This window comes from Aythya ferina (genome assembly GCF_964211825.1).
Source record: "Aythya ferina genome assembly, chromosome: 7".
NCBI classification, from domain to species: Eukaryota; Metazoa; Chordata; class Aves; order Anseriformes; family Anatidae; genus Aythya; species Aythya ferina.
The window spans coordinates 25,108,908-25,136,811 of NC_140302.1; the positions used below are offsets into that span (position 1 = coordinate 25,108,908).

The window sequence follows — 27,904 nt, forward strand, 5'->3', positions numbered from 1 at the left end:
GGCTCCTATTAAGGCAAAAATAATAGGGTGATAAATTCCATGGTCTAGGACGTAACCAAGGTCAAATAAACCTGTTCACTTATAGGTACAGCAGATCATGCCCTTCTTTTTTAGGGTTGGGACATGTCGGGGCGTCCCTGGAGTTCCCAGGGCAATGCTCTCCTAGTAGTAGGCACAGCTCAGTAGGGAGGACTTCACCAATAGCAAAGGAGGGAAGAAGGGAGGGAAGAGAATAGAAAAGCAAACAGCTTCTCCCAGTAATTAGAAGCCTTAAATGTTTTCTAGGTAGTCTGGTTTAGCCTGTTACTACATTCCCTCCAAACACAGCCAGCAGGGTAAGAACTTCAGCCCTCCTCAGCTCCATCCCCGGGGCACACCTTCAAAGAAGTGACTTCTCGGTGACGCTTAAGATCCCCAAAACATCACCGGTCTGCTCTGTCAGACCCCAGGCTGCCTCCCCCCCAAAAGGGGGATGCAAAAAGAACAAGGCAGGCAACACTGCAGAGAGCGCAGCACCAATTACACCAGCTGCCGTGGGCGCTTCTGAGCTGTAACACAGGACGCAGCCTGCTCAGCCTGAGCCACGCTGGAGAAGAGGGATGCAGAGCAGCACGGGTCCCCCAGCAAGTTCACATGCACTCTGCAATGCCCCGTGGATATAGCAGACCCACTTTTTTTTTTTTTTTTAAAGCTTCTTCAGTATAAGCAGGAGAAACTGAGAGCAGAGGATAGGATAAGGCTGATGTGCCCGGTAAAGCCCCCCCTGCTCATTTCCCCCCCGAAAGCAGCATTAGTGCTTGGGTTCAGCTCCAACTTGCAAGCCCTCCCCCCGAGCAGAGCGCACGATAGATCGCTGGCTGAAATAAGAGTTTGCTTGCCTCTCCGGTTACTTTTGCCTCGAGTCCGTTTCCTGGTTAAAGTCTTGAGGATAGCCCTCCTCCTCTCCATAGGGCTCCACTTTACAATCCTCCCGCTCCTCACCTCTGCGGTTACCTTCCCGGGACTGGGCAGAAATGTCATCGGAGCTTGTCCGTGCCCCCCCCCAGAGCCGGTGCTATGAAGTGACACAGTCGCACCCCGTCCCCCTCCCCGGGCAGCGAGGAGGGAGCATCGTTCCTCCTGCGGTACTCAGAGAGCAGCAACTACCTCCTAAATAAGAGCACAGGGCGCCTGTTCCAAGCGGCTTCTTCCTCCTCCTCCTCCTGTGTTGCAACAGCTAAAACCTATGATGGTTTTGCAATAGCCAAAAAATTAAAACCACCAACTGGACTCCAAAAATAAAATCATCTGGATATGGAAATCTGAGACTCCCGATCTTTGCCAGAGCGCTCTGTTGTTATCAGGCTATAAACATGTCTGCTCTTTTAATCTATACAGCATGCGGGCTTTTATATCGCCCTTGTATGATTATCAATCAAGTGTTTACAGATCCAGACTAAATGACTTCGGACTGGGCTGGTCAGTGGAAGGTTTGAAGAAAGCCAAAACCACAGAAACGGTCAGAAAATGCCCTGACTGTGAGTCACAGCTGACGAAGCAGCTGGCAGGTAATCAGGCTCCTCAGCTGCGGGCACAACTGCTGGGGACACGCACGGGGCGCTTAGTGGAAGGCATCCCAGTGTCACGACGTGCCACACGGCACAGTCAGAGCGAGGGACAGCTGTGGGAGCTTACATCTAGCGCTGTGGTTTCTTGATAGAGCCGATTCCTCAAGGGTAACCCTTTGCACATCTCAGGAAAACTCCTTTGGAGAAAGAAGAGGAAAAGGACTAAAGAATAAGAGTGCCCAGAACGGCACCAAGCCTACTAAAAATCTTCAGATCAGTCTGTCCCCTCACAGCAATCACACCCTCAGCTTTAAGCACACACATTTTCTTTGCCTAACTAAAGCTTTTACCTCTCTCCTTTCTTATCAGAAGGTCCACGCCTCCGTGGTCAATAAACACGTTATAGCTGTGTGTTTTCTTTGAGCCTTCTGCCAGTGATCTAGCCCAAAGTATTTTAAGATACAGAGCTTAGTTCTGCCTAAAAATTGGGCTAAGTACTGCACAAAGGATAAAAAAGACTTTACCATGACAAGCACGTGAGATTACACAAGAGCTCAGGGTCTTGGAGTAGACTCAAAAGCAGTTCCCAAACTAACCAGTTCCTGGAGTTAGCCGTGGGATGAGACTAGCGGAGCTTTCCACAGATCTCCTTGGGGACAATGCAGATTCAGAGAAAAGTAGGTTCTATTCCTATTCAGTTTCTTTATAGGATCCAAGCAATCAGGCCTTCAACTCAGGAGATGAGTACTCCAGCCTGGCCATCCTCAGCCCCCCTTCCCCTTCGAAATCCAGCCTATAATTGCACGTCAATTATTCATGGCAGTAAAAGGTCAGATGTGGCTTGTGTCATTAGGGAAGGGGATCCACCTCCATCCTGTCTGCCAGGCAGGAATCCCCCCGTCCTAGCAGCATTCGGTTTTACAGATGAGCAGCTCCTGCTGTAGCAGTTCTGAGCCATGAAACTTTAGGGGCAGAGGCAGAACTTCAGCACCACCTATAACAATGAAAAGAATTCAGTACAAGTCCAGCCCAGTCTCTGGCTCCTACCAATAAAATAATACTGGCAAACCCCCTTTTGTCCCATTATTGATGAAAATTAGTATTTGCAAGAGGCTACCAAATGGGTTATTAATACACTGTTATTTCCATGGCTCCTTTTCTGAGCTCAGTTTGGTAGCTCTTTTACTAAGGACAAAGCAATTCCTTGGAGTTTCTGAAGAAGGTGACGTTCTGCTTTTTTGACAATGGCAGGATTAAAAGCAGAAGGGGATGGGTTAGGACTTATAGGACTCCAAGCCAGAGAAGTTTGGCCTAAAACCTCATCCAACACCCAGTATCAGAACAGGAGAGTGACACGAGGCTGAGCACCACGCACCCAGTGATGGCCAAGTCACTGCACAACACCTCTCATCCTGAGATAGCAGCCATAATAACGCACAAGAAGTTTCTCCAGAAGTGAGCATCCACGCACACACCTTCCTCCACCCCACAGCACTTATGAGCTCCGCAAGCCTTTCTGTGATGGGGTAATAGGTTCCTCACAGAGCAGCTAAGCCTCAGGTCTTCGTTATCCCTCTGGCTGCACACGCAGAAACCAGGCACAGATGGCAACTCCATGAGCTGCATTAGCTCCCTCTGGGCCCCACGGGTTTCTGCTACCCCCAGCCACAGGGAGCCCAAGCCAAACGCACGCACCGTCCCCGAGAAGGAAATACGGCCAGCAGAAAGTTAACGTTACTCCTGGATTCCTTCCCCAGCATACGGGGTGCTTATTTTTCCCTCGCATTTCTAAGAAGGGAGATCTGGGTAAGCCTTCAAGTGCCTGGGACAAGTGGCAGCCTGAAGGCAGCCTGGCTTCCAGCGCCGGAGTACGTGTCCGACGCACAGCTAAAAGCAGCAGCAAAACACAGCCCCACGGGGAGCGCATCGGGAACGAGCTTGGCCCACGGTAAATGGCAGGCACTCTCTCAAGTGAGCACACCACTACTGTTTCTTCCTCCTTCGCAGCCCTCAGCAGCATTTCCAATAAAATCCTGACAAACAGAGCAATTCGACGCTGACCTTTGCCAACTGGAGCTTGTTAGGATTTTGAGTTTTTTATTTTTGATCTGCTAGGTTTTAAGAGAGCGCCAAGAAAAATTAGAGGCAGGAGGGTGAAAGGAGGAAAAAAAAAAAAAAAAAAAAAAAAGTTGAGTCCTCTTTCCACTCCTTCTTGGAAAGTTGGCTTTCTGAACAGCAATCCCAACCAACTAGGTTACAGGTAGCAACGGTTAAGAAAACTGAAGTATTTTGCACACAGATCTGTTAAACCATTTGGAGATTTTTCACACAGCTGCTAGACCGGGTCCCCCACCAGGCTGAAGTCACCTATATACTTTGGCGTTCTCCCTAGTCATGCTCAGCATGGCAACACATTCACGTTACTCCACATCCCACCAAGCAAACCAGCCAAGGAATTTAACAGCAGTTGGGGTGCCCCCAGCAACCCTAATGTTAATCTGTAATATGGCCCATGGCAGGTCTGAACTGAACTGTAGCTGTGCAAGAAATGTGGGGTCATTTGGATGAGCAGCAGATACATATCATGTGAACTGGAACAGTTTAGGGAGCTAAAGGCCTGGGCAGTGCGACTTCACTGCGAGACTGTGCATCAGCATCTCCCTTTTCGAGCACTATGCAGTGCAATCAGTCACTTATTTGCCCTATCATCATGCACGGGTTTTGGAGCCAAACTAGCAACATGCATTTAGCTAAAAGCAGTCAATGGAAATGAAGGAATTTTATCTAATAAGATTTTACCTTCTTTCTCTTCAGAGAGCTTAAAAGCCTTGGTATTTAATTTGCCATGTTATAGATAGCAACATAAAACAGTCCCAAGAGATGCAAAGAAGTCAGGAAAACAATCCCAATTCCCCCAGACCAGACAACCCAAGGGCTTCTTGTCACTCTTCCCAAAGAGCCCCTCTTCTGTCTCCTTCTCAACACGTTGCCCTCCTGCTCAGTCTCGTTCTGTTTCTGTCTGAACTCCCTCATGACCCGCTAACCACCAGGCTCCTGTGACCGAATACTTCAGATATTTCTGCACTGTTATGTCCAGCTACCACCCTGAAATCAGACCTGTTCTGCTCAGATTGGAGACAACATCCCCCAGGGGGTATTAAACTTCTGTCAAAGATAGCATTTCTGAAACCACAGCAGTATGACTTACTAAAAGCCTCTGACAAGCAGGCAGTCATCTATCAAGGACGGTGGGGTTTTTGCTTACATGCTTTGAACAGGGCATGAGCTTGGATATTTAGTAAGTCAGGTGTGGAAAGCAGCAGGGTTTTTCCATCTATCCTTGCCTTGAAACCTATGGGTGGCCTTAACTGACTGGGTGCCCAGGCCTGCATCCTTCACAGAAAGGAACTATCACAAGCTACAGACTAAGTTTGAAGAGAATAAAAGAATATTCTCTGGTATCCCACATCAGGCAACACATATTTGCAGAGAAATCTACTGATTACTCAGGCAAAGCACCTAATTCTTTATACTATATAGCTTAGCTTTTGCCTTGTATTGGGTTACTTGTCCCCAAGCCTTAACACTTCTATAAGTTGTTTCCCTGATCCCTCCTCCCTCCTGACTCCTTGTGACATGGAGTCTGAGGCTCCCATGAAAGTTTTGCAAGTTTTGCATCTTCTTCAGTCCCATATGCTCCATAAAACACCCCTTCTACCTAGTGTGCAAAAGCAAAGGAGAATTACAGAAAAAGAATGAGCATGCTCTTGTGTTCATTTCCCTTATCTCAATCCACAAGTTCTCACTTTTGTTCTTCTTCTTCTCTCCCGTCCCATGGGGATAGCGAGCAAGCAGCTGTGCAGGTGCTTAGCTGCAGGCCAGGGTCAACGCACCACAAGAGGGGAAGCTGCTTTGGGTTGTGGGTCTGGAGCTGGACAAGGAAGATGTCACACAGGAGAATTATCATCTAGTGACAGCAGCAGGGTGAGACAGGAGTCAGAAAAGCAATGTCCTTGTCATAACTCATGCATCATAAAAAATACAATGCACAGGCAGACAACAGATCCTGGATATTCACCGGGAGAGACCCATATTCAAGACAACTCCAAAACCACATGATTTAAACAGACTTTTCAATGGCATGCAGAACACCAACACACAAGAAGTTACCTGGAGCAATGCTCTTTTTGGGAGTCTCAGACAAACTGGACATCCAAACTTGAAATCCAAGAAAAGGGCAGCAGAAAAAGAGAAAGTAATCAGAGAAACAAGAATAGTCACAGCAGCAAGTGTGAAAGTAGAAAGTTAGTGAAAACACATTAAAAGAAACGTTAAACTTCTCTTTAGAGTTGCATTGGCGTGGTGGGGACTCAGTTAAAGGTCAAGTCACACAAACTACCCAGGTAAAACAAAAGTTAGGTGACTTGCAGAAGTTAAAAGATCTGTAGTGATCCAAATTTGAGATCAGGGAATGAGATACGCTCTTAGCCTATTCCCAAAAGGAGAGGAAATGCATACCAAGAGACAGCTTGACTCATTAAGTCTCAGACCTGCAAAAGTACTTAGCTTTGCAGCTGTTAATGATCCCCGTAAGACCAACAGGCAACTCACAGAGATGGAGCTTAGCAAATCCATTCACGTTTCTACAAGCATTTTGCTACCCTGGTACTGCAGTAAGTGAAGCAACAACAGTCAAATAATGCCCCATGGAAAAGAGCACAGAGCTCCAATGAAGGTATATTCAAAGCACAAATAGAAATACCCTTTTTTTAGCCAAAAATACAAGGCAGAAATCTGGTTAAAGACAAAGCTGATACAGTTACTATCAACAAGGTCAAAAGTTTTCCCTCCCCCTCCATGAAAGGAGGTGTAAATACTTGGCTTGGGTTTCTGGGAATAATCTTCAAATATTAAATGCTATTTTTGTTTGAATACACTGGAAGCATGTCTCAGAAGTTAACAGGTTGGCCCTCATTTCAAAATAAGAACCCATGAACCCTCCAGTTCTGGGAGATGAGGGAACATAAGGAGAGCTGTCACCCCCACATAGCCTGGGAGAAGGGATGGGGAGGTGTTCATACAACATGCTGAGAACTTCCTGAATATTGACAACTTCAAAACACATTTTTTAAAACCCATTTGCAACGTGGAACCTAGTTCTGGAGCTGTCAGATACCAGCAAGGACGATGCATCCTTCAGGTACTGGGAGAGAGGGTTGATCTGTACTGGTGGCCATGTCTACTTGACTTGACATTGTCTTTTGACCCACACAATATCATCAAGACAGCAAAAAGAAAAAGAAAAGCAGCCAGTAAGATATCCCTAGCATGCATTTAACTGAGAAATTTCTAGCACAGTGCGAAGCCTGAGAAACAGCTTTCAAACATTCCCACTGGAAACCTGAGGTCCAAGAAACACTTCGCTGCATTTCCTCAGCACTAAAGGAATGGTGAGGTTTTGAAATTCTTCCTTTATATCAGGCCCGCAAGTTTAATTGCATTAGAGCAAGACCGGAATTCAGATGGATTTGGCCTTGCGCTTTTCAGCAAGTTCTCTATAGCGGCCACTGGGAAAAAAAAGGGCAGAAATTTCCAAGCTCCTAGACCCCAAAGCCACGCACTGCACTGTCACATACAGCGCAGAATACACCACGATAAGTTGCAATGATTTGTTTTGGGTTGTCATTAAGAGAGGGCTCTGCACTGGTAGAGTGCAACAGGAAATCATCTGGCAGGGCGACCGTGCTTCAGCTTACAGAGGGAATATGCGGCGTGTTTCTATTACAGGCTCGGGGCACAAACGGGAAAGGGTGTGAAGGAGTTGTTGTCAGCAACTTGTCTATTAGCTTTTTAATACACTTCCACCGCCTTCAGGAAGAGGATTACGAACGTCAGTCAGCCGTCAGATCTTTTTCCAGGCAGAAGAACCTGAATATGGCAGTGATAAATGAGGAAGATGGAGAAACAAGCGGGAAGGGTTTGGTTTGCCCCAGTCCAAGCTGGCAGCAAGAGGCTGAGACAGCCAACAATTAAGAAAAGAGGGAATAAGCTGTGCTTCAGACAAGTATGGGCTCCCGTGGATGTGCCTGCCCAAGAAGGGAAGGAGGGAGCTCAGCCCCACACCTACAAACACCCCATGACATCCCCTAACTGATGGGGAACGATGCTCACCGTAAAGGGGCAAAGCAAAAAGCTCCTTGCTTTTAAACACCACCTTTTTCTCTTTTTGTCAAAGCCATTGATTTATCCAAATCAGAATAAAAAGGCAAACTAAATAGTAGCTGGCAAACAACCCCCCAGGTCCCAAATGCGGGCTCCCCGGCATCTAGGCAGCAGCAGCAGCACCTCCCGGCTGCCCCAGCCTGACAGCAGCGAGATGTAGATGAGGTTGCTCCTGAAGCAGAAGACAGCTAGCATATTTCAGCTGCTCCTGCACATCTGCTTAGCATTAAACTTCCTTCTTGGGGATTTTTTTTTTTTATTCCAAGACATTTAAGCTCTAATTGCTACCAGCTTCTAAGAGCTCCCCCTACAAATAACAAAAATATCAGGCATTAGGGATGGATTCCGCCCTGCAAAGAGCTCAAACGGAGAGCTGCGCGGGGATCCGGGGTACGGGGAGGAGGTCGAGGGCCCCGAAGCACGCTGTGCCCACGCCAACAAAACACAAGCTTGCAACGGTCCCGGGTTTCCCCTCCAGGACAGGGTTTTACTGGAATTCTGCACAGGGCTTGGAGCCGCTTTCCAATGGGATTGGTAACGGTAAACGAACAAACCCTCGCTTCCTGCCTCTCCTCTCCCCCTCCGCTGCACGGCCAAGCGCCGGCTGGTCTCAGATGACTTGGAGGAGGGGTGGGGGGGGAAATCTCAGTATTTGGAAGGGAAATTAAAGCTGCCTGCTCAAAGCAAGCCACTCCTAAGGCAACGGCATCCTGACTCTGCTCCTAACGCCAGCCCCCCCCCCCCGGTCCTCGCTGCCGCCTTCAGCTGGAGCCAGAACAAACCCCTCTGATCGGAATTATTTTTAAAAGCTCCAAAGAAACGCAGGTCCATAAATTACAGCGAAGCCACGGAGCCAAGGCAGTTGTGTAGAGCGCTGAGGAGGCTCCCTTCAGAGCCACAGTGCCCAGAAATAGCCACAGAAAAAGCTCCATCCCGCCGGAGCTGCTGCGAGGGAGCTGGGGGACCCCGGGATGGGCCAGCCCCAGTCCTCAGGTGGGGAAGGGAAGGAAGGAAGGAATTAGAGGGACAAAGGCTTTGAAGGCTTAATTAAGCCAGTCGTCATGGTGAACTAAGACACACGAAACATGATTTTATTTAGATTTCACCAGAAGCTTTCCTGCCGCCACCGAGAGCCATTTGTTTGCCGCTCCTCCCACTGCTGGGGAGAGAAGAGGCGCCAGACTGCTGGGGACTGATGCTTCGCAGCGATACAGCCCCGCTCATCCCATCTGAGTAGCAGCCTGTTTGTCTTGCATAAAGCTAGAGCAGAGAAAGCTTCAGGGAAAACGCCTGAAAACATCTAGAGTTGAACGCATGAGCACAAAGCTACCGCATCCACGCCCGTGATCCGCTCCAGCCCTGCACATCCAGCCGGGTCCTGGTCCAGCAGGTGCAAAGCCCTCAGACACAGCCCTCCCACCTGATGCAGGTTCCCTTCTGTCAATAGCATTGTTCAAAGGCTCAGTTCAACGCTGAGTACAGCACCCATTATTTCATACTGCTAAATAGATGTTGCTTCCAGCCTAAAGGTTGACAGGGCGCATATTGTTGCCAGAGATGTTCCTCATGAGGAAACTGGATGGGACTGCCTTGCTTAGGATTATAAAAGAAGTTCAATTACACAGACACGACCTTTCTTTGGAAGCTGCCTTCCACACAGATAGCAGCAATAGAGACATTTAACTAACAGGCTCTTCTGTTCTCTCGAAGCTCTACCTCAAACGTCACCTGGGAGTCCTGAAGTCTCCACAAAGCTCTGCAGCTACGGGGTACAGCAAAAAATACTGAGAAATGCAGTATAAGAACAGGTGGCCATGCTGCAGAGGTGCTGATACCTGAAAGGGACTGCCCTTCTCCAACTGGGATCAGCTCTGTAGGGCATTAGTCCTCTCCAAAATCAAACACTGTTGGCTCAGATAGCCAAGGGCTGCAGTGGTGAATGCAGCTGAGCTTTTTGCAGATTCATTTCCCAGCCATTCACCCTCCCCAACTTACCCAGAAGGGTGAAAATAGTAAGTAATATAATTTTAGACTGAACTGACACTGTATTGACTTCCTGGGAAGTCAGCAATCAGTGCTCCACTCCAGAGAACTTACTGGTGGTCCAGTGATTTCTCAGGCTGGAGCTGGGGGGGTAAATGCTTTTTGCTCCTCCATCACCATTAAAGGCACTAAGAGACGAACGGGGGTGTTCTCATCCCATCGGTGGTATTTGATAAATCAGCAAGAAAAAGCTGCAGTGGGGTGTTTCTTAGAAGCTGCCCAATTCTTAGAAAAGGCTAGAGCCTTGTTCACTGAAACGTTCCTCGCCTAGGGCACAACTGAAAATAGAAGCTAAAATTTTATTTCATTCATGATTTCCGAGGTCAAGCATGCCAAAGTGCTGGTATAAATGAAGTGCCAGATGTCCTAGCTGCTCAGGTAGGGCACCACGCTGCCCAGAACAGGTAAGCCCCAACTCGTCACTGCCCTTCCCTCCTCTCCAGCCAAGCTGAGGGACAACCTCATTTTTCTCTTCCAGCCTCTTTGCCTCCAGCTGGGGCTTGACAGTGGTTTAATGAGAAGGTAAGGAGATACGACAGAGCTAGACCAGGGGAGGGGGGACAAAATACAGGGTGTTACCAACCCCTGAGGAACCAAAGTACCTGCTTTTAGCAGTTATCCTGTATCAGAGCCCACCTGTAGCTCTACAACATGGCTGTAGAGCAAATTGCAAAGAAAAAAAGCAGATGAGCCTCAGCCTGAATGAGAACCATTTTCACACACCCCTGGCTCACACAATTAACTCATTCAATTAGGCAGAAAACAACAGAGAGCAGGAGAAACAGGAGGATGGCACAGAAAGGCTACGAGTGTTTTGGTCGATTGCTTCAACCCCTGCTGCCCAAGGCATCCTGTTTAGCTGTGCCATTGATGTCCCAGAGGGACCCAAAACAAAACCAACATTTGTGCCCGGTGCCTGACCCAGGGTGGTCCTGCTAACCACCCCGGCCCTCCCCACAGCTGCCAAAATAAGCTTCGCTTGTTCTTATGGCTGGGACATTGGTGTGGCACCTTTAAAGCAAGTGTTTTAGGATAGCCTTTGAAGGAATACCGAGATTGGTTCAAGTCCATTTTGTATTTATTTTTTTCCCCCCCCAAACGGAGACTTGGTGTGTTTTAAAGTCTCTCATCTTCACAGAGATGTCTCCTCTCCCACACACCTAAAGCAGAGCAGCATCACCTCCGCTCCACACGCCATCTGCTCGACAGGCAGTCCCTTAAAGAGCTACATCTCGGCAAATATTTGGCTAGTTGATAATCCCCAGTGTTTCCCCAATATGCAAATCCAGCTAAAGCACGGGAGTAAGAGGATTTGACAGCAGGCATTAAATAAACCCTTTAATTTTAGTCCTATTCGCTGGGCTCAGCCTCCTGACAGGCAGGGCTCGGAGGGGCCGTGTGTGTGCAGGGTGGGAGCAGAGGGGCTGAGCCCGGGCAGCTCCATCCCCTCCTGGGCAGGAGCAGCTGCCCCGGAGCTGCTGGGGCTCCTCGCCTCCCCGGCACCACGCTGCACACCCGTCTCAGCCCACTTCCACTTGCCACGTAAGCAGGGCTGCCTGGCGCACGCCGGACCCACACACGCTGCTTGGAAAAGGTTCGCATCTGGCTTTCACGTGACTCAGAAATTCATCATCTGGATAACTCGCTCCTGCCGGGGAGAAAGCCACAGCCGAGGAGTCCCTGCCCGAGTCGGGACGGAGCTGTGGGGTGAGAGGGGCTGCCTGTGAGGCACACAGCACAGCTCCCTGCTTACATGCTGCACGCCAGCCGCCTCATTCAGCCCTTTGTCCTTTACAGGAGGAACAGCTTGGGGTAAAAAAAAAAATATGGAGTCCCAATTTTCTACTCTGTTTACTTCTGCAAAAGCCCGTCCTAATCCCATTTGCGAGCCCAGAAGTACACAGGGCTGTTTAGGGCTTGTTCTGGCAGCCATCGTGCACATTAACTCTTTCCACATGGCAGGGGAGGGCTGCTTCCCACATGAGTGCTATGCTCCCTGCGCATACAGCTTTGTAGAAGTTCCCAGAGTTGCTGGAAATTGCCTGGAATATCTGAACACCAGCCCACACCTACAGCTGTACAAACTGAGAGCATCACTCGTCTGAGGGGGGTAAGAAAAAGCCCTCGACACTGCCAAGGAGGAGGGCAGAGAGCCCCCGGCCATCGCACTTGGAAAGTCACGGGTACGTAGGAATGCCAGGAGTCGTGCATGGCTCAAACACTCAAAAAGGAAAGGAAAAAAAAGAGCCAGAATCAAATCCCCACTGCAAGAAGTCCCCCAGCCAAGCGCAGGGAGCGCAGTGCAGCAGCAGCGTGTCCGGGCAGCCTGCTTTGGCTGGCAGCAGGCTGAGCTGGCCCACTGATACATATGTGATAACCCCTGCTGAGCACCTAGAAGGAATGTTTGCAGCCACCTCTGATTAGAGGAGCCACCCCAGCCACGTCAGACTGGTGAGGGTTTTGTCTGTCACATGGCTGGGCACAGGCTAACCCAAATGTGATGGTGAAAAATCATGCATTAAGCTTCAGGCCCTTAGGGAACACTGTTTGTGGGCTGAGTGCTCTCAGTATTTTAAGGCCACGCACCCTGCCATCCGGGTTTCCTTCTCACAAGAAGATTCAAGATTCAGGTGCTCACCAGCCTGATATTGTTATCGCAACCCCCAGGTGAAAGCTCTGCTCCTCCCAGGCAGCTGGAGCCCGCTGGTGCCACGCAGAGATTCCTGCAGAGGCTGAGGACCATCACGGTGCACTCCAGCCCCTGAGTGCACTTCTCACCTGCCTAATCGAAGGCAGCAAAATGAAAACCTGATACCACAGCTCCCTGCGTGCAGGAGAGGAAAAACCCACGCAGGCAGCGTTAGCACCATCTGCCACTTGTCAGACCGAGCAGGAAGGCAGCACAGGAGCAGATGGAGAACAGAGGACTCCCCAAAAAATCAGGAGAAGAGCCATCACACCCCTTTGGGTCACACATGGGGCATTCAGCAGGGTGCACGCTGTCCTGCCTTCCATTGCCGTGCTCCAGCCACACCTCATTCTTGCAGCCCTTCCCTGCCCACCCGGCCCTCTCCCCCCGACGCAGGGCTCTGCGCAGTGTTAGCTGCGAGCTGGGAAGCGCAGGGAGCACAAACACATTCCTTTCCCTAATCCCGCACCCTGTCCCCACACTTCAGCTTAAAAGCCGGGCGGCGAAGCAGAAAGCCCACACAAGGCACACACAACTGCTCCTCTCCTGTCCTCGTCTTCCTCCCCCCGGCATCTGGGCCACCCAGAAGAGGCCAGCGAGCCCGTACAGCCAGCAGGCTACACATCTCGTCAGCAGGAAGGCTGAAAGAAAAAGAATAAACTCCTCTATCTGCTCTTCTCTTCAGTAGCCTCAGGCAGAAGGCCAAAGCGTCTCAGTTTAAACAGCGACGTTAAAAATGTGGTGTGCGAGGAGGATGGCGAGATCAGCTTCCTCCTGCCAGAATCCCCCAGGCTGGGCTTGGAGGGTGGACTGGACAGATTTACACCACGACCAGAGATGCAAAACAGTGTCACACACGGGGATGGAGACAGCCCGGCATAGCCAGAGCTCTTCCTCAGACCCCTCTCGGTGCCGGTGCAGCTGAGCAGAGAGCAAAGAGCCCTGCTTTGGCAGAGCTGACGTTGCTTCAGCTACGTGGTAACTCACAGACTTGATTAAAATAAATCAGGAAAGAAAGCGAGCTGCTTGGGGAATTATTACATCAGGCAAAAGCCAGTGAACGGAACGGCAGTGAGAGAGGAGCACATTCGCTAGGAGAGGGATTAATTCTCCATCGTGAGGAGAGGGAGCTCTGCCATCAGGAACTGGACCGAGGACGCACATCAGGGTCAAGAACTCCTGGCTCCCTCCAGACCCAGGCCCAGGATGTGCAGCCCCAGTAACCACATGTTAAATTTTGTTTTGGGCCTCGGTTGCTACGCTTCTGCTTACTCTACCCTTCTTTTATTTCTAATTCCCTTTATCCTCCTGCTTAAAAAAAAAAGGAAAAAAAACACTAAGTGAGAACCAAGATGTTCTGCCAGAATCTGCTCTGGTGTTTAAATTCCATGTGGTAATTAGCACATGGAGCCAAGGAGGTTAATTGTAAGTGGGAGAGGAGATCCTGATTGCTGAGCAGGAGCACTCCTGTCCACACATGTTCGTGAAGCTGCAGAGCAGCGGCTGGCAAAAGCCCCAGGCCAGCCTCAGCACCCAGCCTGAGGACACCAAGGCAGCCCCCATCACTGCTCCTGCATGGACTAATTGCAGAAAACAAGGCGAGGAGCACGGCACGCACATGTGATTCATCAGGGCACAAACAAGAGCACGTGCCTCAGCCTGCAGGAATCACGTCGCACCACAGAGTTCTTGCAAGGACTGAGACACCGAGCCCAAGCTGTGTGGTTTAAGATGTTCCTGGGGACTTGCCATGAGCTTGGACAAGCTTAGATCCCCATTCACTGCCTTAAAAAACAAACAAAAACCCTTCTTGGCCAAAGCTTTCCTTTCGGATGGAGTACAGGGAGACAGATGTCAGAGAGAAATGAACGATGAGAGCAGAATGCCTGAAACTAGCACTTGGGTTGAAAACCACATTTCAGCTTTGCTGCTGCTCTCACCTTGGCTCAGGTTCATTAAGCAACAACCAGCTGCCTGCTTCGTCACTCATGCACTCCACGCAGGTTGCCCCAAGACATCTGCTGAGTTATCACCTGGACAGACGATGCGCAGCCTCGCAGTGGGATTCACCACGGTAGTTAATTGGATTTTTCCAACATCTTGATAAGCCTGCTCTCAGGTTTAGCCTCTTTGAAGGCCCGTTTAAGAGATTCAGTCTTCCTCTTGGTGGTTACAGGGGGAGAGGAAGGGCAGAAGGAAATCAAGACATTTAACCCATCTCATAAGTATCATAAAATACCTGCTAAGGCTGGAAGCTCTGCGTCCTCCTCTCTCCCCATACCCATGCTCAGCTAAACGCCTGCCAGAGAGCCATGAGCTAGCAGGGGACTCCGTATTCATAGCTGTGCCAGCAAGACTTCATCCCTGGGGTCAACTCCTAGATCCTGGGACAGGTAGAAACAGCCCCAGCCACGCAGGTCCAGCTAATGGCTCACACATCTGTGAGCCCGCTGAATGATTAAGCCCAGAAGGGCTAGCACACACCATTCATTTTCTCCATATTACCTCAAAGGAGGCAGTTCAAACTGAAGTTAAGAAAATAAAGTCATTTATAAAAAGAAAAGAAACTCGCAGGACAAGCCACGGAGCTGTAAGCGCAGGCTAGATGTGTGGTGTGACAGGACCAAAGATGTTGAGCTCTGAGGTGATGAGCATAGCTCCACAATAAACCCAAAAAAGAGCAAAGAGTTGAGCCATTCTCCTTTGTAATTACAAAGGAAAGAGAAAAATCTATCCCTGATAACTCAAACAGCACTTGAGGCATCTCCCTAAAGGTGGGGCAACACCTGCCCAGCGCTCTGCTTCTCCTTCACTCGGAGGCCCTCAGGCTGGAGTTGCCGTCCCTCTCTCAGCTCCGCTTAATTTCCCTGCTGAGGGATAAGAGAGCGTTACAGAGACGTCTATAAAAAGACAGAATTTGAGAAGTGGCTTCAAATGGACTCTGAAGTTTTTATTTACTTAGCCAGCAAATACATCCTTCCTCATTTCAGGCTGCAGAACGGGAAGGGACCGGAGGTTGTCATCTGGGTGCTGCAGCACTCTGCGAGTCCAAGAGCTGGACGTGGGAACCGAGCTGAAGGATGCTTCTCTGTGCTGGGGAAGCCAAGCCTCATCAACGTCCTCACCAAAGCACCACTGGCTTGGAGCGAGCTGCTGAGCTAATTCTCTAAGTGCTCAGTTCCAGGGGCTATTTAAACAGCCTTCAGCTGGCAGCCTCCGCCAGAGCCCGGCCAGCTTGATGCAGGCAGGATCCGATCAATTAGAGAGGGGAGACACCGCGGTGCTGCTGGAGCCATAAACCTCAGGTTTATTTCCCCTCAGAGGGGGACATCCTACCCCACAGCAACGAAGGGTAAGAAAAAGCCACTAAGCAGCAGCTCAAAGCCAGCAAGAGCGAGCAAGCAGGGGGGGATTTTGTTATGCTTTCAGAAGGGGGAGTCCAGCAGTGCTTTCGCTAGCAGGCACTGAAGGAGTGTGCACAAGAGCCTGGCTGCCCACAGGGCAGGTGGCAGAAACAGATTCCTTAGCCTTGAAAGCAGAGGTGAAACAGCATCTTCTGCTATCTTTGTTAAAAAGGGGAACTCTCAGTAACTGAGAAACATGAAGATTCAGTATGGAAAAGCCCTGGAGCCCGTGTCACCTCCCTGTTGCCACCAAATACCAGGTCTCAGATGCTTGCTCCAGCATCACAACTGAGAGTCTAACAACTTTGGCATGAAACAAGTAAAGAAAGATTCTCAGCAAAGGAAAAAAACACACTCCAGGAGTTTGGAGCTTGTTCTAGCCAGCAACAGCGCAGTGTGTGTATGGGGGACATCTCTGGGGAGAAGCATCCTCCAACTGCTTTTTACGAGCCACATCAGGATTAGCAGATGTCTCAAGGGTTAATTAGTTCACCATGCACAGATGGGAGCTGGTAGGGTTGGGAGAGTGGATTAACCTAATTTGTGGTTCGTAATGTACCATGCAAACATCCCTTACCAGGCTCCAAGTCATTCTGCCCTTATTTTGATTTGAGGAGAGAAAGCCCCAGCAGATGCCTGCGCAGAACTAGCACCTATTTGGAGTGACAGATGAGCTGCTGTTCCCTTGGTTAATGTGACTGAGGGATCAGTCTGAAGGGGAATTCCTTCCCTGTTTGCTACAGAGGGTCTTCAGAGAGACCTGGATGGGAGCACTTGTTGCGAGCACGCAGATTATGCCCACCAGAACCGCTCCTCGCAGTTGTACTGAGGCCTTGTCGGCGCTGACAGATGGTCGCAGAGCAACGATTCAATTGACTGGAAATATGAAGGCAGCTCTCCAAAGCAGCTCTGCGGCACGTCAAGCAAAGCCCCAGCAATCCAAGGTAACAGCACACGTGGTGCTTTAGGTCACGCCAAATGCCCGTGCCTACGCAGAGCCTCAGCTGCTTCAGCAAAGCTCCAGCTCTCGGGGCTGGCTGCAGGTTAAAGCGTTTATAATTAGATCACAGCCCAGGGAAGGGCTGCGTGTTTATAGAGCTCTTTGCACAGGAGGAAGCCTGGCTCAGGGCTGGCACGCAGAGATGCCCCAGATCACTGCAAGACCCTTCTGTTTAGCTAAGCTAGGGCCACGCTGCTGCGCGTGGTTCAGAAGGTCTCCAAATGTTTACAACCAGTATCAGCTGCAGTGATAAATGTTTCCATAACTCCTCTTCAACTCTGAACTTCTCCAATTTCTCCCTGCTTTAAGGGTTGAGCACGAGACCAGCTAGAAATGCACTCGCTGGCAAGGCAGAGGTCAGCACAGAGGTGGCGCTGGCTGTCGGAGGCATTCCCCAAATGTTTCTGCCATCAGCACGCTCGTGCCCTGCCTGCCACGCCTGAGATGCAGCAGCTGCGAGATTCCTGCCCGACAGCAGGGGATGGCTGTGCTCACGTGCAGGAGTCTCCTCCCAGCTCGTCCTTGGTCAAGGCAAAATGTGTGCTCTCAGGTCCAATTTGTTGGGAGACATTTGCACTTAAAAGTGCCACTTTGTCCCATTTAAGGATGGAGTCGTGCTCGCACCTACAGAGGAAACTGCGCTTCAAAGTTATTTGTTATCTTAAAAGGCTCTTTACAACGCAGGCTGGGAAGCTGTGCTTATTTACCCCCTCGCTAGATCAAGTGTCATAAAGCTGCTCTTTGTTAGAGGCTGTAACCACCAACTCCCTGGGCATGTTCCTTGGCTCGTTGTGCACGTACTCCCACAACATCCAGCTCCAGGCAGAACCAAGCATTCCCCCGCCACCCTAAATTCAGGCGAGAAGATGGCTGAGAACAGAGCCCCTTTATCCAGCTCCCTTTGGTCGGGGAGCTGCTTCGCATTCCTGTCAGTGCAGCCTAAGTGGAGAAAGAGCATCCCGAAAACCCCACTGGTTCCACGTCCTGCAAGCAGTCAGCCAGCAAGAAACAGAGAAGAAATTGCCCCAAAAGGAGCCCAAGCAGCACACAGAGGTGGGAGAGACGAGGAGGGGGAGCCCAGCCTGAGCCATGGCCTCCTGGATGGATGAGCACGGCTCTGGAGATGCCTCAGGGCAGGAGGCCAGTGGAGAGCACCAGGCACAGTTGGTGCCTCAGCTCCACAGGCTCAACTTAATCCTTCTTCCCCCAGCATCATGGTAGATCAGTCCCAGCTTCTCCATGGAGCCACAGGAATGGAGCAGGAACAATTCCCTCATGCTCCCAGAGCAATTCCTCGCATCCCTTGTAAGAGCAATGCTGTAGCTCCTGTGTATGACAACTGGGGCACTGGCCCCAGAGCTCTCCTGGTTTTCTGGGGCTGTTCTAGGTCAGTGCTAAATCAGGTCGCCCCAGGGACTTCAGCAGCATTTCTCAGCACATTTTGCAGGGCCCCAAAGCCCTCGGCCCTCTGGATAGGGCACTGCGAGCCAGGAGCTCTCGCAGCTTTGCAGCCTGCCCCTCTGGAGAGTGCCACTGCCCATTTAATTCACTGCCCATTTTGCACAAACGGTGCAAAGTTCACTTAACGTTACGTGCTAGAAGTGCACCTGCACCTCTGTAAAAGGACCCGTTTTAATTGCAACGCAGATAGAAGCTTTGTAGGACATGGGGAAGATGAGATCTCCTCCAGTTTCTAGTGTCAGGCCAGCACCTCGTGCCACACTGCCCCTTTGCTACCACCCCCACCTGCATTTGCAGTAACTGCTGAATGAATTCAGGGCAAGAGCACCACAGGCACCGGCCTGCAAAGGGAACAGCCATTTAGTGCACAGGATGGCATCAGGGAACAGCTCTGCATCACTGTATCACTTAGCTTATTACAGGGCTGCAGCATAAAAGCTCTCAGAGTTAGCAAATCAATCTAGGTAGCGACATTCATTGAGATCAGTACTTCGCATTCATCTTGCCCAGAGACTCAGCCATTGCAGTGTTTCTTCATCATCATCATCTTAAAGAGGAAAAAAAATAAAGAAATAAAACCCTCCCCTCCCATCCACACAGGCCAGAGTTTTCCAGGAGTTGCTAATGGTCCAAAAGGCCCCTTTGGATGTCCTGATTGCGATTCGGGGCACCCAGGACTCCAAACGAAGTCAATGAGAGTTGCAGGTGCTTAGGAGAAGGGAGGGGGAAAGCCGACCACGTCCAGCTCAGAGCAGCCAAATGCAGAGGCCCATAATTACATGTCCCTACTCCCTATTGAAAGCACATCTGTAAAAATCACCGAGAGCTCCAAGGGGAGGAGAAAATTTGGTTTTGTGTAGTTTCAGATTAAGGGCTTTATAGGACATCTGAATCCAGGAGTTAAAAACAAAACACTGAGCTTGAGCCATTGATTCAGCCCAAACCCTGACACATTTTGCATCAGAAGCCTTACCACATCCTTTTAGAAAGGCAAAAATAAGATTCAGGTCAGAACAGAAAAGCATTTCCTCCCTCTTCCACCCCCCATGAAAAGGATCCCCAACTCTCAGGCTGCAGTTTGACTGAGCTCAGGTAAAGACATACTTCAGGAAAAAAAATATGAAGAAATTGAACACAATTACCCTCTTGGATTAGAGAGAGCTGCATAAATACAGTTAGAGGAAAGCAGTCATTTCAATTGCAATACTGTACAAGGCAGGTTTCTTTTCCTTTCTAGCAGGGAAGAAATAATCCGATGCCTGTCTGTAGCAGGCTTCAGCAACCCAAAGTTACTGCTACACAATTTCATGCAGCACAAGATAAAGGGAAGGTTTGAAAAGGAGAAGGGGAAAGAAGAAAAAAAAAAAAAGTCCTCTCTGTAACCATGCAGAACATAGAAAGCCTGGTATCTTACCTGATTTTCTCTTTGAAGATCCATAGTCCCTGAAAAAAAGACAACAACAAATAGACATGGTTAGAGCTGGAAGCGGTGGCGAGAGAAGGGGCGCGTCCCAAATTTCCACCCATATGCTCAAGGGCTCATCCTGCCCACTCCCTCCTTTAAAGAGGAGGTCAGGGCTGCAAGGCATTGACAGGCAAGGGCTGGGACAGATCCTGAGCAGCACCGGCTCATCAGCAGCAGCAGCTGGGGCTTCTGCAGCACCAGGGGCTGGGGGAGCATGTGATCAGCTAGACAGAGCAAACCATCCACCAGCAGCAAGGCAGGGGAGAAGGGTGTCATTTTTTCCCCTTTAAATCGAGCTATTAAACGCGTGGCTACTGAATTAACCCCTGGTGTTCCCCTGGAGAGGAAAGGGAACGTTAGCTGCTCGCTGCAGGGCTGTGGCTGCTACGGGCTTATCTGGCGTGGCTTGCAGTCCCCTCCTTTCAGGGACTGCTTAATTTGTGCATAACCTCCAGACCCCTCCTAGCTATCTCTGACACGCACTTGTCTTCCGTGAGGAAAAAAAAAATCACCCCAAACTTTGTCCCTCCTTCTTTTTTTCCGGGATGGGGAGCGACCCCTTACTTTTCTATAGGGATTTCGAGGGTGTCGGCACCTTTGCTTTTGACAGAGCAGCTGAAAGCTCAGAAAGCTGCGACAGAAGTGGGAAGAAATTACAGAACAGAGCTGCGAGAACTGATTCGGATAAGCAGAAGCAAGGACAGAGACACTTTGCTAGGGCTGTGCTTCCCCCCGGCGCTCTCAGGAAAATCTCAGCCCCGGCTCTGAAAGGGTCTGCGCAGCCGGGAGCCGGGGCAGGGGCAGAGCAGGCAGCGATGGCATCAGTGTCAGGCACAGTGCCCGCAGCACGGTCACACACCGCACACCCGGCAGTGATAACGGTGAGAAAATCATCCAGGCTCCCTGCAGGAGGCTGCAGGAATCCCACCGCAGGGGCGGCAGCAGCCTCTGAATGTCCCAGGCTGCCAGGAGCGGGGTTGTCCCTTGCAGCATTCTGTGTGCTCCAAGGGGACAGCGAAAAAAGGAGTCCCCAGCTACCCCGAACTGTGTATTTAATTCATGCACTGAATTTCCAGCCAGCTCAGGGGATCATCTGAAGAAACAACGCGTGTCTGAAGGGCAGAGCTACATCTCAACCAGCTGCTGCTCCCAGCACTCCGCATGCACCCCGTGCCTTGCATGTCTAGGATGTGCTTCCAGTGAGTAACAGCTACCCGGGATTTTTTTGCACCCTCTCTGAATTTTCCAGCGTCGCTTCTGTTTCAATTAAATGGTTGTTTCTGCAGTCATGCCTGCTGTGGGATTTGATGTGAAGATGCTACTGCTGATGAATAGGCTGCTTCTTCTGCAGAAGTGATATCATATGCAGATATAATGCTCACTATCCGGTGCCCAAAACAGAGACCTCTCACAGTGAGCTGGGGAAGGCACGACCCCCAAAATCTAATCAGCAGCCTCAGCTTTGCTCCCACGCCAGCGTGGAGCTCTGCGGTTGCTGTCAGCCCAGTGCCCCCAGCACGTGGCAGCCTCTGCCTGGTCCTTGCCTTCAGCTGCCTCACATTTCACAGTGCTAAATGGTGAGGAGGGGAAACGCTGCTGGGATCCCCGCACACCGTTTGCTTTAACCTAATGCCCCGCCGTGCAGAAGGTTGGTGATCACTTCAGTCCCTGCTGCCTGTCCCGGCTGTCTGCAGCCGAGCTCCTGGAGCATCCCAGCAGCACAGCCTGGGACTGGAAGGGGGCTGTTGGTGGATGGCTGTGATTAGCAAGCAAGCAAATATGGTTAAGGATGGTGCTGAATGTCTTTGCCCACCAGATCAGGCCAAAGTCAGTGTTCAGGTTTGGAAAGCACAGTGGAAGAAGATGGTTTGGCTGTGCCCTCCCTCTGCACCAGCGCAGATGCCCCAAAACACTCCAAACCCAGACCTCCATCCCGCTGCCCTTCCGCATCAATCCCCAGTCTCGAGCTGTTTTTCAGGGCCTGTGTGTGTGACTGCAGTAAGCTTTTAAATGATTTTTTTTATTCTTTTAATTATAAAGGAATCATAAATGACTCATCCATGCAATTTAAAGAAGGCAGAGATTAAAAAAAAAAACAAAAACAAAAACAAACAAACAAACAAAAAAGATATTTGAAACTGTTTTCCTCTTCCTCCATGCAGATCACATGAGGACAAGAGATATTACTCCATAAAGAGCTTTTTCACGCTAATCTTTGCTCCTGCTCTAGTTTTATCATGTTCTGATTTGGGAGTTCAGACATGGACCCCCTGTCTCCCTGTCTCGTACATTTTTCCTCCACCCACGTTTCCCTCATAAAATCGGGACAAAGCAGTAAAATGGACCTAGAAATAAAACCCTCCGAAATAAAACCCAGCGAAATTGTGAAAGCCAAAACTTGTTCCTCCCAGCAAAGATGAGAAAAATCTCACTCCTGAAATAGAAAGCAAGGAAGGCATAGCAAATCATTTCTCCGGCTGGGCAAAGCACTCCTTGTATACCTGCTGTTCTCCTCTCTTCTGCTAATGTAGAAAGGTTTGTGCAGCAAGCAGAAAGGAGCCCTGCCTGACCCCACATTTATTTTTTATGTCCTATTATTCAGGATGTGATTCATTGATGTCTTTCTCCTCTCACAAGTGACGGCCTAGATGGTGAATACCTCGTAGCCTCACTGTTTTCAGAGGAGCATTGTTGTGAAACCGAAGTATCAGATCGCGTCCAACACAATAAAGGAAATTCTTCAGTGGTTTCTCCTAGCTGTAACAACTTCCAAGCAGAAACTCTCATCTCCTGCAGCATGGACTGCGCCTGGCACGCTGCTAGCCCTTCAATCAGACGAGAAACCTGGCCTTGCAGAAGTAAAACCCTTCCAAGGAAAGGTGTAGTCATGTCTGCAGCTACACATGGAAGCTTGTTTTCCCTTAAGCTCTGGCTCGTTTTATCTTTTTATCTCTACACACACACATATTTCCATTCTGACTTCTTCCATTTCTGTGTGAGCACAGACACGAGCATCCGAATTTCGCTTTCAGCGATAGCTGCAAGAGAAGCAGTGAAACCAGCAGGTGGAACTAAGAATAGCACCGGCAGGTCCCTTCCCTATCAGCCAGGATCACTCCATACTTGAACAAATGTCTTTCCCCAAAAATAGCATATTTCCTTTTTTTTTTTTTTTTAATTATAAAATAGCAAGTTTTATCTAAGGTCTTCCCATGGGGCACCACCCTTAGTTGACACCGAGCCTTGTTACTGGCAAGGAAAGTAGTTCTCTCTGCTAATGATATTAAAATATCGCTGGTGCCAAGTTCATCACAAAGGCTGAACACACTCTTCTTGCTTTAATGCCAAAGGAGAGGGAGGCTGGATCTCCTTTCTCATCAGTAGGACACCAGGAAAACATCACCTATTTGAGTCCTATCAGCGAACATGGAAGGAAGACCATGAGTATTACTTCAGATATCATTGCCTTGTTATCCCATCAAGCTACACACAGTTAGTTGGTCAAGAATTTTGTGAAAGACCAAATAATCTTATATTACATCACTGAATTTATATGTCACTTGGAATATACTTTAATTTGGATGGTTATATTAATAATGTTATGGAAAGGCTTTATGGCGCATCTTTTCTTTAGGGACTAACTTTGCTGCTGTACTCAGTGAGAGTTAATGACATAAACATGCCATGTTTGTGTTTTAATCTATCTAAATACACAGAGATACCCACAAAAAAAAGTGATGGCACAATTGGAAAGTTGCTTAACAAGTGAGTATCTCAGTATTTGGTCAATAAAAGCCTACTGAGGTGTTCCAAGCGGAGGGGAAGACTGGAGGTGAACAGGCATGTCTGTAATGCTGGGTCCATCTTTCAGCCAAATCTCTAATTCTGTGGATTTGTATTTGGCCTGGGGGGTTTCTCCTGCACGATCCATGGGCTTTGGCAGGTCAGCAGAAGCCTCGTGCAGGACCAGGGAGGTTTGCAGAGGAACAGAGCTACAGCGGCGGGGCTGCGAGGCTGCGGCTTTGCTCCTGCACGGCCCCTTGGAGGCGATGTGCTTGGTCGGGAAACATCATCTGTGCCGCAGGCGGGATGCAAAGGCTCTTTTAAAGGCTTCTCCCCTTCGCCATGGGGCAGTGGACCCAAGCAAACTGACTCGGTGGGATTCCTCCACATCACCTCGAAGCCCAGGGCCTCCGTGTGCCAGTAAAGCGAGGCTTGGCTTCAATTCCTCGAGCAGAGATTTCAGATGAGCGTGAGTTTTGGCCGTGAGAGAAAGCGGTGCCTGCACAGCGTGGGGAGCCGGCAGGGCTCACGGAGGAGCGCGGCTGGGGGAGCTGCACAGCAGACATTTCATCAGGCGAGACAGAAGCTGAAGGAAAAATAAATCTCCTTTCTGTCCGTTTCTCAGCGTTAGCTGTCCAAAGGAGATGAGACGGTGACAAACTCTGAGTAATGGAGGTTAATCTGTATCCTCCAGAGTGCTTAATACATAAATGGAAATTGTTCTGTATTTGTTGGCTTTAGCTAATTCGTGTTTAAATACATTGGAGGCGTCTATGTTCCCATGCTCCTTAATTCCTAAAAGTCTTCAGTGCTGTGGAGAGGCTGTGGTGGAGATGTATGACATTTCAAACAAACAGCTCCGATTATCATTTAATCACCAATGATTTGCCAGGCAGATTAAGAGCACAGCAATGTTTTAACCAGAAAGTCCACGCTCTCCCTCCCAGCATCTGCACGGTTTGCAGTCAGTAATGAAGACTGCCAGCTTTCTCAGGAACTATTTTTCTTAACATCGCTATCAGATTCTGGGACAGGGTTTTTAAAGTAAGCCAATACGAAAATACCTTGCTACTGCTCCTTACGCATACAGGAATCTGAGCCTTGAGAGTGTTCTTGCATCTTGAAATCCTCCTAGCTGATTTCACAAAGCACAAAATCACAAAATCAACCACGACCAAGAACTAGCACTGGGTGCTCAGCCACCACTCAGCTGGAGGAGCAACTGAACACTTTTACGAACATACAGGAGCTGGATGGAGAGTGCAGGGTTAAAATTCAGACTCACGATGCTAGAAGTGCAAAAGTTTAGCCATGTGCATTAAGGTATCTCCGTTCCCTGAGCTCTGAGCCCCACGTGACACACAGTAAAGTAAAATTAGCTCTGTATCTTATGCACCAGGAAGGCAAACTCAAAAACGTAGATGCACACAGCTATACATCTCCCCCTCCAGCACTCCATGCTCTGAAATCATAGAGGCACAGCTGATCTCTTCCCCAAGCCAAATAAACAGATGGAGGCTTTTTTTTTTTTTTTTTTTTTTTTTTAACAAAATATTCTGTTCATTTCCTGACATAAATCGTTGCATTGTGGAACCCTCTCGAACATGAATCTGTCCTTTCTGAGCAGAGGTCGAGCTTTTCAGCCGGGTCAGAAAGGCTCCCATTGTGGCAGCCCCGAGACTCCAGAATTCCTTGCCGCCAGCAAAAGGGACTTGAGGGGGCAAGAAGCAAAACTGGCAACCTGGCTTCAAACACAGGCATTTTCTGCTGGCTGGTAGCAGTCTCTGCTTGCTGCTGAGGAGGGTAGGGCCATGTTGTGCAATCAGCTCCTTAAGAGAAAGGAGACACTGCAGAAGAGAAAAATTTGCTGTCCTGCCACCTTTCTGTTGTTTTCACAGCGTGGCTATGCTCTGGCACTGAAAACCAGCACAGTTTATATATATATTAATATAAATGTGTATATATTTATATGTTATATATTTCTGCTTAGGCTGCAGGGATTTTGTCAGCATCACAGAACAACAGTGGCCCAGTTTGGCTCACTGGGACCCAGCTGGAGGTCCTCATTTAGTGCTGGCTTCCAACAGCTTCTTTCAAGCCAACAAAGTGAAAATCAACCCAAGTTCTCCCCGAGAATCTCGAAGCACTACGCTGGAAACTCTTCCCTATGTGCAGAAAACATCTTCCCTACCTGGGTAACCTTAGCTCGCACAGAAAAGCCCAGGCTGGAAGGAGATGGACGCTACCTCCTCTCCAGCAATGCTCCTGCACGAACTCATGGATTTGTATCACAAAGGGGAAGTGCAGCACGAGGAAAACCATTGCCCTCTGCCCTGCACTCAGCAGGGACTGGAAATTAGCCCCACAGAGGACAGCTTGAGCTGTCGAGCTCTGCCACCAGGTTCGAGGTGCTCTGAGACAAATAACATCTGCATGGATGTACTCAGCCTCCCTCAGACCCGGTGTTCACGGGGCTGTTTGCTTTTCTTTTGTGCGTACAAAGGGTATCGAAGGACAAGAGGTGGGTTCAAGGCAACCCACCACTTCCCTGAACGATTGGGAAATGTCGCAGATTTCTGTCCCAAGATTCCTCAGCGGTGAAATTGTTCATTTGGCTCCGGAGTGCAGCTTCAGTATTTGGCTCGGGCGGATGAAATGCAGAATTAGCCTCTTGAATTGTTCACAATTACATTTTCTTATGATGAAATTATCCTCCTAGAGGAAGACGGGGCTTCGGAACTGCACATTCAGCAGTTCAGCAGGCTGTGAGATAGAGAGCCCGGTGATCTGACAGCAAAACCCAGCCTTGGCAGTACCGGGGAGCAATGGCTCAGCACGAGCAGGAGGCTGCAGGACACCAGGGCAATGAGCTAACGCCATGTGATGCTCCACTGCAAGGCTTTGGTGGCCTTGAAAAAGACAGCACGAGTGTTTATGGCAGGCTTTTTCCTGGAAAGAAGTATAAAAACAAGATCTTGCCTAACAGTCACATCTTCATCTGGTTTTGCTTTACCCTGTTTATTCCTTCAGATTGCAAATTTCTCCACAGGACAGAAAAATGTATTTACCTTAGCAAGACCTCTGGGTGGAGGTGCTCTTCACCTCCTATAAACTGACCTTGCTTGTCCCTTACGGAGAGGCCAAATTTATCTCTGTCTTCCAATGACCAAGCTTGTGTCACTTTGTTATAGTATTTACAACAGAAACGCTGAGTGATAAAAATGAGGTCATAAAAATAAACGACTTTCATGTGCAGCTTTACCCCTTGTGCTTGGGGATTTCGTTACACACATCTCCATGCCCGTACGTTACGTATGGATATGTTTAAAAGATGCATCTGATCACAGTTTCCAATTAAGTACTGAACATCAGAACCATAAATTCTCGTGTACCTTACGAACCGGCCAGGCTAACGAGCTCTCACATATATCACACCGATCTGGCCGAGAGCTTAAGAATGCAGCACAGGCTTTGAGTTTTTATCTCATCTCTGCTGAGCCATTCCTGATTTGAGGGTGGGCCCCTCATGTTCTGTTTCCCAAAGGGGAGTTGGGTCTCACCTCTGGCTGGCAACCACATGATCCATGCAGGTTTCTAAACCGTGGCCCAAAGGGGGAATATAAAAAAAGAGGCAGAGACCCCGTGCTGTACCCCGCTGGGGACACAGCTCCTTCTGCTGTTCCAGGCTGGCTTTGCTTGGAGCTATACGCTCCCTCCATGGCCTCTCTGTCCTGCAATGACACAGCCTCCCTTCTGCTTTTTGGGTAACCTCCCAAAAAGGGACGTCACCCACAGCCCGCCGAGCTGTGCCTGCCCGTGGGATGCAGGATGCCACCACCTCTGCTGGGGAAATATGGGAACCACCAGCATCCTCTCCAAAAGTGCTGTTCAAGACAGTCCTTGGAAAAGGAGACAGGGAAGGGAAGAGAAGAAAATGTGTAAAGTTACAGATCTCCAGGCCTCGAGCTGAGGCCCAGACGGAACTTGTCCAAAAAGGCTTTTGATGCTGAATTACCGCACCAGGAGGAATACTGGGAGCACAGCTGGTGGTGGAGGAGTGGAAACGGGGAAAAAAGGGTTTCCCCAAGGCACTGTCTGGGGCTTCTTGATCTGCTTGAAAAAGTACGATCTTCCCTCAAATCGGATTAGCCTCCTTAGAGGGAAAGAATAAACAGAAGAACCTCCAGACTAGGAAAGACAGAAGTGAGCAGCAATAACACTAGAAACCTACAAAACCATGATTGACCCAGAGAGAGAGAGAAAATATTCTCTAATTCTCATAACCAAAAA

General features: G+C 49.4%; 1 protein-coding gene across 7 annotated transcripts in view; it reads right to left on the minus strand.

The window, feature by feature from the left end:
• SH3PXD2A (SH3 and PX domains 2A) overlaps positions 1-27,904 on the minus strand; it is a 231,564-nt gene that overhangs the window by 77,210 nt on the left and 126,450 nt on the right. For 3 of the 7 annotated variants that reach the window (XM_084525924.1, XM_084525923.1, XM_084525918.1), the window contains exon 6: positions 19,781-19,809. In XM_084525924.1, coding sequence (XP_084382050.1) covers positions 19,781-19,809 — 29 coding nt within the window. Of the gene's footprint in view, positions 1-878; positions 1,012-5,717; positions 5,766-19,780; positions 19,936-27,904 lie in introns of those variants that run through there. The other 4 variants (XM_084525919.1, XM_084525917.1, XM_084525921.1 and 1 more) reach the window with 3 other exon arrangements.